At 30.3% G+C, this 10,437-nt stretch overlaps 1 protein-coding gene across 1 annotated transcript; it reads left to right on the top strand.

Moving 5' to 3' along the window:
* The first annotated feature begins 5,499 nt into the window (after window positions 1–5,499).
* Window positions 5,500–9,476, top strand: LOC112040099 (protein SULFUR DEFICIENCY-INDUCED 1). Its single transcript, XM_065761536.1, has 4 exons — window positions 5,500–5,735; window positions 7,086–7,298; window positions 8,135–8,290; window positions 8,894–9,476. Exons 1-4 carry the CDS (start codon window positions 5,613–5,615, stop codon window positions 9,299–9,301), a joined length of 900 nt encoding a protein of 299 aa, XP_065617608.1. The 5' UTR covers window positions 5,500–5,612; the 3' UTR covers window positions 9,302–9,476.
* The last annotated feature ends 961 nt before the right edge of the window (window positions 9,477–10,437 follow it).

Below are 10,437 nucleotides of genomic sequence, written 5' to 3' on the forward strand. Positions count from 1 at the left end.
AAAAGATTTCTTCCTAAAACTAAATTAAATTGATAATTCCAAATTGAATTTTAAATTGATAATTATTTTTAAAAAAAGGTACTAAACAATTGATAAATCTAAAATTAATATAATCTTGATAATATTATAAACTAGTTGCTAACCCGTGCAATGCACGGGAAAGATATTGAAAAATAGATTTAATCTTTCTTTTATTCTATTATATGTCATGTATATATAAGTGTGTTTAGGTCTGTTGATAGAGAGCAATCATTTAAACAATCGCAGCAAAAAAATTTTCTATTAATAGTAAAATTTGTGTATACATAAATTACAGTTTCATGTAAAGTGTACATACACATGCTCTATACGTCTAAGGAAGGAAACATCACAAACCCTTTACATATGTGGGTTAGATTTAAAACAAACACATATATTCCAAATCTGATAAGCCAACTCAATGGTAGAAAAATGTTCTTTATAAAATTAGATAGTAACTTATTTTACAAAAGGAGGCAATTCTTTGTAACTCTATCTTGCTGCTCATATTCTGCAGTATACAACAAAGTGATTTACCTATCTAGGTACAATGGGCAATAGCATTGGCTGTTCTTAAGCACAATTCAATACTGACAAATGAGATAGAAAAGTAAAAATAAATAACATAACAAATACAAAAATTACCACTGTTCCAACCCTCCAAAACTCCATAAACAAAACCCTTTCCTAGCCCAAATATACAAAAAGTTCCCTCCTTTCCCACAAATCCAAGAGGGCTGAGACCACCAACAACTCCCCACAGCAGTCAGACAAACCTCTCAAAGAAACCCAAAGAAAGCATGACCCAACAAAGGCAGTTCCTGTTCCCATTCACTCTCAAAAACCAACAGAACAAAATAGCAAGAACATATACAACAAAGCAAGCAGCAAGGCATGGGAGCAAAAGTAAAAAAAGAGATATGAACAAAAAGCAGGGCAAAGAAAAGAAAAGAGAAAGAAGTAGAGATGAATCAATAACATTTCCCCACGCAGAAATTAATATCTAAAACTAAAGAAGTATATCTTGCTCAAAAACTTTTTTATTTCAATAAGATCAAACCTGGCTCAAAAAACCTTAAATTAAAAGAACACAATTTAAATAGATTAGTAAACCCAATGGCCAAATAAAGAAAACAGGTAAGCAGGAAAATCCTAAAATTATATTAAAAACATCACTAATTATTTTAAAAACTCCAAGCGACGAAAAATGGCAACCCCCCAACTCAACAACATCTTTGCCAAAGAATGCGTACTATGAAACATCTCCAAACCTACAATTTTAAAAAAATAACCTCCATATATAAGAAAGACATTTAATGAAATTAATTATTCCCAATGAGAAAAATACACACACAGTCTTGCATGCTAATATACATATAGGGCAGGACAATAGCTAATCATAGCCTCACTCTCAAGCCATTTTTGAATTCAAACATGTTCCAATTTTCTCTAACAAAATTAAGAATATTTTTCTCAAATCCGCATCATAAAACACAAATTATATCCACTAAAGTGACAATTTGTGAATGCAGTATTATACAAAATATGAATGGTTTTGATTCATGGGCAATTAAACAGGCCTAAGAGATGTGCCTAATGAGGGAAACATGCAAAGAAGAATCCATTATCAGGTCTAATGTTATTTGCCTAAGTCAAATAGTTCGATAGTCAATAGATTCATAATTTCTCTACAACTAAAAGTAATGGCTTATAGGTATTTATCATGACCAACTCTAGAATGTGACAGAGACTAATTTTACAACAAAAAGCTTGCATTTCTTCTCAGCGTCAAAACAAAGGTTATTGTTTCAAATTTGTTGTTAATATAACACCATGGTATCATCCAAACTCACTCAAGCCCTTAGCAGGTGGATTTCACACAAGTTAGGAGAAGTGTTCAGTTGGTGAATAGTTTATATGTAGGCTCTATAAAGTTAGAGGAAGCACTAAACATCATATACCTGTATTCATAAAAAGCAAGGACTTCACATAGCGTGAAAATACCAGAATTGTTATTTTCAAGAGAAATACCTGTTGGGGAATGAGTTGTCCCTTTGTGGCCTAAAAAAAACCTAAAAACTCCTGAATAACAATAAAAAATTAAGCTATAATCAAATTAAGTAATAGAACTTTGACTAAAACAATCAAATCAGGGAGGAGTAAAATAAAAATCAGATAATGATTCATAGATATAAAACCCAAATCGCCCAGATCATAAACCAACCAATCAAATCTTCATTAATTTTGACCCTTTTTTCCAGTAGAGAAACCCCCTGATAGGATTAAAATCAAAAGCACATTAAATTATCAAGTAGATTATAAAGTTAGCCAAAAAAAAAAAAAACACAAAACCCCTTAGTAACAATCGAAAATTAAGCGAAAATTGAAATTAGTAAATATATCTTTGACTAAAAAAATCCAAAAAGGAAGGAGGAAAACAAAAATCAGATAATAAGTCATAGATTAAAACCCAAATTTCCCAACAAAAACAACGAAATTTCCCATTTTTTAATCAAATGAAAGCAAACCCAGATTATAAATCAATTAGGACTGCCCAAATTTTGATCGCATAAACACAATAAACCTAAAAACCCTAGAATATGAAACTAAGATCAAAAACCGAAAAACAGAAGGCAAATAATAGAAAGATTCAGAGAGAGAGAGAGTAGAAACATTGTGGATTTGAAATATCTTTTCCCTTCGTGGCCTGTGTTTGCTCCACTACCTTCTTGTCTAATAACCCAGATATCAAGCCAAATAAATAAAAATAAAAAACAAAATAGAACTGAACATGAAATTGAAACTTACCGACAACTGTGTGGAACCGAAAGATGGAGGGAGATCGGTCTAACAGTAGTGAAGAGGCCTCCCTCAAGTTTCAAAAGCTTCGGTTTTATATATATATATATAGATTAAAATTAAAGTTGATAATTCAAGAATATACGTGTAGAACATCTTGATAATTTGATGTAACATAAAAATCAAATAAGAAAATTGTTAAAATTAATCTATTAATTCTAACCATATTTAATAATTAATTCTAAGACCCTAACCCTAAGCATATAAATTAGATCAAAGCTAATAAAATTAGTTTAAACAAAAGGCAACCAATACACAAAACCTAATCAATTTAATAAAAACAAAATACAAAAACAAAGAAGGAGCCTTTAAAATTTTGACAATGTTTTGAATTCATTAATTAAGATCACATTAAGACAAAAAACCAATAATAACACTAAAGAAAATAAACAAAATGAAAATAATAATAATAAAAGAAGAAAGAATGTATACCTGCATTATTATGGGATTTAGGCATTCACATATTGAAATAAGATTCACTCCAAAAAGGATATATAGGGTTATATATATTGGTAGAATTCCATTTGAAATTAATTCATTTAAATCTTATTGAAATTAAAGATATCTAATCAATGAGTTTGTTTTATCTCGTAAAAATAGGGGGGGGGGGGTTTGGAGGAACAAGAGGAAAAGAGCCTCCTCGGCCATGGGTCGAGGAGCATCTCCTAGCTGTAAATTGTTCCAAGTATTCCTTCAATAAGAGAAAGAGATGTTCATGCTTCTAGGACGCCGGTCAGTGCCTAAACCTTCAACTCACTCTCTACAAATTCATTGTTCTGGGTTCGTTGGGTCTATAACCAATCTCTTTTGGGCTTAGGCTACAAAAACCAACCCTACAATATTAATTTAATAATATTAAAATTTTGAAAATTTAGATGATAAATATTATCTAAATTAAATTTTTGTATGTTAAATATTATCCCCTAATTTAAGAAATATATCCTAACAAATAAATAATAATAATGTTAATTAGATGATAAATATTATCTAAATTAAATTTTTGTATGTTAAATATTATCCCTTAATTTAAGAAATATATCCTAACAAATAAAAAAATAATGTTAATCTAATTTTATTTAATGAAAAGAATGAATTAGAGTCCTAGTAGTATACTATTCCTTTTTAGTTCTTTAAAAATCTAAAAATTTAATAAAATTTTTGCAATTTGGTAAAGTCACATGGCATAACCACGGCGTTTAAGCCCAAATTTTATTATATTATTATCTAAATTAAATTTTTGTACGTTAAATATTATTCCCTAATTTAAGAAATCTATCCTAAGAAATAAAAAAAATAATGTTAATTAGATGATAAATATTATCTAAATTAAATTTTTACATGTTAAATATTATCCCTTAATTTAAGAAATATATCCTAACAAATAAAAAAATAATGTTAATCTAATTTTATTTAATGATAAGAATGAATTAGAGTCCTAGTAGTATACTATTCCTTTTTAGTTCTTTAAAAATCTAAAAATTTAATAAAATTTTTGCAATTTGGTGAAACCACGGCGTCTAAGCCCAATTTTTATTATATATAATATGATATATATATATATATAACCGAAACATTTGAAACTTTCATAATTTTTCACGTCAACACAATATTTAAATAAAGTTATCATTTTATTTAAATAAAATTATTATTTTTTAGTTCAAATTTATTCAGAAGTGAAACTCTATCTCTTTAATAAGTCCAACTTAAACGTAAACTCATCATTATCATTTTTTTTTAAATAAAATTATTTTTATTTAATCAAAACTTAACAAAAAAATGAAATTCTATCTCTCTAACAAGTCCTACTTAAATTCAAACTCAAATGTTGATAATCTATATAAAAACAAAAATTATGATAGGACTAAAAAAAAAAGACTAACGTTTAAAAAAAAGAGACTCACGTTGATAATTGTGAGTTTGGTTTTTGGGTTGAAATTTTTACTATTTTTTTTATTGTATATGGTAGATAAAGCATCTCTATTTTTTTGAAAAAAAAAAAATCAAAGATGCAACCTATGTCTTCCAACCTAGGGAACGATAAATTTTTTTCTGATATGTTATATATAAATTTGTTGAATTTGGTTTGGTTTTGAAGTAGAATTTGGAAATTCAATAAATTTTGAAGTTTTAAGTCTTGAAGTTTTTGGTACTTGCGTCTCAGTAGGTTAATCTTAATTCTCCACCTCAAATGCTTTTTATTTATGTTCATGTGATTTTTGGTTTTCTTACTTGGTTTTCTTATTTAAAGCTATATTTTTAAAAAAAAAAAAAAAAAAAGTGAGTGAGAAGAATCGGATTACAAGAAGATTCGCAGAAAACAGTGGATCAAAACCGCAAACAAAGAAGAGTTATGAGGCCAAAACGAAAATGCCATATTTTATTTATTTATTATTATAAATTTTAATTTTCGAAAAGAAAAGAAAGCCGAAGTGGCTAAACATTTAGAGCAACACGCGTCAAAATCCAATACGTGGCAAAGGAACACGTCCAACCAACGTGAGCACATTAAGAAGGAGAAATGAATTAGGACGCAAACCCGACCAAGTTCATTCCTCTTCCCTTCTCCCTCCCAAACCAAACATTATAAAAAATAAAAATAAAAAATTCAGCATTTCTGTCTCTCTCTGTGTTCATACCTCCAAATCTACTTTTTCTTTTGTTTCTTCCATCACTACTACAAAGAAAGATTGAGAGATTTTAATTTGTTGGGGGAGAGAGAGATATCAAATCAGACGATGAGTCAGAAGAAGGAATTAGAGGGCGGTTCTCCTTCTCAGCCTCAGCCACAGCCACCGTATCATGTAATTCATAAGCTCCCACCTGGAAACACCCCTTACGTCCGTGCTAAGCACGTCCAGGTTACACCCTCCACTTTCTTTCCTTTTTATCCATTCTCTTATATTAAACGGTGCATTTTTAAATTTTGATATTATGTATGTATATAGTAGTGGACTTGAATTGTTCAGAAATCAGAACTATATATATGTGAAAAAAAAGATGCTATAATTAATTTGATAGTTCTTAATTATTATAATTATAATGACGGGGAGATCTTATTTCTGCAAATCTCAAAGGGACATTATTATTATTATTTTTTATTTTATGACGCGGGTAAGTGATCAGTGATACTAATTATAGAGTTTCAGGATAAAATTTAGTTATAGTTTTATGAATTTATGATGATGGATGGATAATCCTAATAATAGTTACCATATTAATTTTATGCTCACAGGCACACCAAAAAACTACTATTAGTATTAGCTACTCTTCCATTATTAACCACGGTTAAAAAGTTACATGCTTTACACATGAAAAACTTTCCTCAAGATTGGAATTTTCTCCTTTAATTTTGCATGCCTTGAAACTTAAAAACCTAAAATCTAATGATTAATACATTGCCATGCGGTACTTCCTCCTTTCTTCTCACACACACACATATATAGTAGCCAATCTTATTAATTTAATTTATGATGAAATTTATCATTCTTGCATGCATGGAGAGGGTATTAATTATAATTTTGTACTCTCATAATAATTTTTTTTTTTTTAAAAGTATGAGACAGACAGATTAGAGGTGATTTTATCATTTCTGAAAAATTTAAGAAATAAAAACAACTAGTACACTAATATCTCCATTTATTGAATTACTTTTTGTATTTGTCGCTTCATGATTTTTTCTTTTTTCTTTTTTTTGTGAGGCATTGGTTCATAATTGAGCAGATCATATTCATATAGAGGCCTTGGTCTTTACTAATTAAAACAATCCTACAAGATAAAATTTGTGGGTCTGGGCCATTTGGCATTTTTAATAGTATTATTGATTTTTTGTATGCTAAAATTCTCAAAAAAGAAAAAAAATCCCACACGTACGTTATTCCATTCTTTGAACTTTGAAGTTTGAACTCTAGAGTGGAGACGCAAAGTTGCGACTTGAAATTCTAAACCTTAATGTCATTTTGTCATTTCTCACATTTAAAAGCTATTTATCTTTATTTAAAAATGATAAAAAAAAATGCTATTTATCAATTTGGTAAGTACCCAGCTTCAAAAAAAAAAAAAATCACTGTATTTGTCAAATGTTTTTTCGAAATGTTAAAAGCTCTTTTTCAGTTAAAACTCTTCCTCTATATATATATATATATATATGATAGTGCAAAACTGATCTCTAATCTAAATGATTTACTAAAACTTTTGGGTTTAATTTACAGTTAGTTGAGAAGGATCCAGAAGCAGCTATAATTTTGTTTTGGAAGGCTATAAATGAGGGTGATAGAGTAGATAGTGCTCTCAAAGACATGGCAGTAGTTATGAAACAGCAAGATAGAGCAGAAGAAGCAATTGAAGCTATAAAATCTTTCAGGGATCGTTGCTCCAGACAAGCTCAGGAATCATTGGACAATGTCCTTATTGACTTGTACAAGGTATACTTATATAACCAAACGAATTTTTAAATCCTTATGGCTTAGGTTATTGCTAAATTAATAAATTTTTTTTTTTTATACAAGATAGAAATTCTATTCTAACCTAATTTAAATGTATATGTGTATGAAACTCCCTCCTGAAAACTTGAACCCTAACCCTTGGCTCCCATACCCCACAAGCACTCATACTTGTGGAGTGACTACCGCACTAAGAGTACACGGTGCTAAATTAATAATCATTAATTATCCGTTTATCTTTTTTTTTTTTTTTTCTTTTTTATATATAGTTTAAGATAGTGGCATCTTATTTTCACCATTATATTGGCAGTCAATCGGTCATATTATATATGGTGATGTCTCCAAATTATATACTTCTCCATAACGTGTGGTTGAATGTGTTAAAAACAAAGGCCAAATTCATCCAAGTTCCTATAAATAAAAATTTAAGCATTTCTTGTTGAGAAGCTCATAAATTTCTGTCGTTTCTTATACAAACGGCTTTTCTTCATAATTATATTTATGAGACATCTCGTAAAGTTAGCATATTCAGAATTTTCTTACAGAAAGTAATTGGATGCTGTTGGGGATGAAAAGATGGAAACTTTGAATGTTACAAAATTCCTAATTTTCTTGTCCTTTTCCCCTACTTCAGAACCTTCTATAAAGGAAGCCCTTAGACATCTTGAATATGATCTGGTCATATCTACAAGCACTTCCACTTCTTTTATGTTTCTTATGTTGTGTTTCTAGCTAGATAAAAGACAGTTGGGATTCTCTATCTGCCTTCGTTAACTTTTTGTTTTTTTAAATGGTACTAACCATAATAAGCTTGGCAGAAATGTGGGAGAATGGAGGAGCAGATTGAACTATTGAAACGAAAGCTTCGGATGATTTACCATGGAGAGGCCTTCAACGGTAAGGCTACCAAGACGGCTCGCTCTCATGGAAAGAAGTTCCAGGTTACAATCAAGCAAGAGACCTCCAGAATACTGGTAATAAATAACATCGAAATTCTGCTTAGTACTTGTTTGAGCTTGTCAGCCTAGCCAAATTTTCAAATTTTTGTCACAATTGTGATTTTTTCGTTCCATATTTTCTACTAATCAAGCATAAAACTATTAAGACATTTTAAGATTTTGTAAACTATTTCCTGACCAACCACAATTATGCCAACAAGTTTTGTTTGAAATCCATATTGCTTGTTTTATGTCCCCTTGGAATTAAGGATTTCCTCTACTGCCTCATGTATATTCTATTTTGCTTATATCATGTATGAGTTGCCTGTTTTCACTTTTATTTACACGTGATCTTATGTTTGCATATTTAATCTTCTGTACCCAAAAATTGCATAAATTAATAAATAAGAAGGAAGAAGGAAGAGCCTTCATGAACATGAGTACTGGCTTTAAAATTCACCTTTGCTTTATCATGTAATTTTACATACGTAAATCTAATGGCTTTCACTTTGTCTAATACAAGCACAAACTTCTTGGAAAAAATTAAATAATCAATGAACCCCACCTTGCATTTCCCTTCCCCCATTTCATTATCTAAATTGTTAGCATAGAGATGTGACTCTGGAAGTATTTGCACAGGGAAACTTGGGATGGGCCTATATGCAACTAGGAAACCATATGGCCGCGGAAGTAGTCTATCGTAAAGCTCAATTAATCGACCCTGATGCAAACAAAGCCTGCAACTTGTGCCTGTGCCTGATCAAACAAAGTCGACATGCTGAGGCACAGTCGGTTGTTGAAGAAGTATTGCAGGGTAAACTTGCAGGGTCCCAAGACCCCAAGTCAAGAAATCGTGCAGAGGAGCTGGTGCAGGAATTAGAACAATACCAACCTGCACCATCATCTCCAAACATGTCAAGATTAAGTATAGAAGATGCTTTCATTGAGGGGCTTGACCAGTTGATGAACCAATGGACCCCAATAAGATCAAAGAGACTTCCAATCTTTGAAGAGATCTCTTCATTTAGAGATCAGTTAGCTTGTTAATGTGGTCTTTTAATGTTTGATTGTGAATCTTGTTTGTTTATGTGGAATAGGAGGGTGACGAGAGATTCAATTGAATCTGGGGTGCCAGTGTAAGTGTAACAAATGAGCATTTTTCATAGTACTGTATATTTTTTCTTCAAGTGTCTTTTTGTAATAGGAGTGCTTACGTTTTCTAGTGGGCCTGACTTGTGTCTTCTACCAGTTTGGAGATAGCATGATTGACCTATAGTTGGTTGTCCTTATTGAAGAATAAAGAAGGCAATAATGTGAGGACAAGCTTGTCTGTTAACGCGGTTGGAGAATAAAGTCCAACCTGAATTTTTCGTTAAACAATCATGTGAAAGCAATCTAGGCGATGCGAGCAAAAGGAATACACCATGTACTAAAGTAGTAGATCTATAAAACATGAAGTTGAGGGACCTTGTTTTACACGAATAAATTAAACCCAATTATTTTATTTGGATAGAAAATAACATTACATGTATATAAAATAAAAGGTACGCCTTTTTTGTGTGGAAAGAAGCATGAATTTTGATATGTTTCACATACGAGAAAACCTTTGTACCATTTTTTAATTTTTTATGTTTTACCGGTCATCATTTATCATGTATTTGCTTGACTTTTCTTACAAATAATTAAAATTTAAAATAGAAAAAAAAAAATCAAACACATATCATACTATAATTGGTGAAACATAAAATGAAACGCAAAAAGTAGTACAAAAGATTTGAATAATCTAAATTGTAATAAAAATTAATTATTATAAGTAAAATTGAATAACCCATCAATTATTATGACTTTAAATATTGATGTAATTGTCAAAAAAACAAAAAATGTAACATCAAAGTAGAGAGAGAGAGAGAGAGAGAACCCTTACATTTAGGTGATAAGCTCGTTGGTTTGGAGTGTGGCATAAACCCAGAGTTTCTATGTTCAATCCATACCATTAGTTAATGAATTTTCAAAATGTCTCACAGGTAAGAAGTACAATACTTTTTTTGTCCCAAAAAAAAATGTACAATAGTTTTCATTATATCAAAAATAAATAAATAAGAATTGAGAGAGAGAGAGAGAGAGAGAGAGGATTTTAGAGCCCTTTCTCTCAAGGGTGACTCTTGCAAATGACTATATATTTA

This window comes from Quercus suber, unplaced genomic scaffold (genome assembly GCF_002906115.3).
Source record: "Quercus suber isolate HL8 unplaced genomic scaffold, Cork oak 2.0 scaffold_417, whole genome shotgun sequence".
In the NCBI taxonomy this organism is placed as follows: domain Eukaryota; kingdom Viridiplantae; phylum Streptophyta; class Magnoliopsida; order Fagales; family Fagaceae; genus Quercus; species Quercus suber.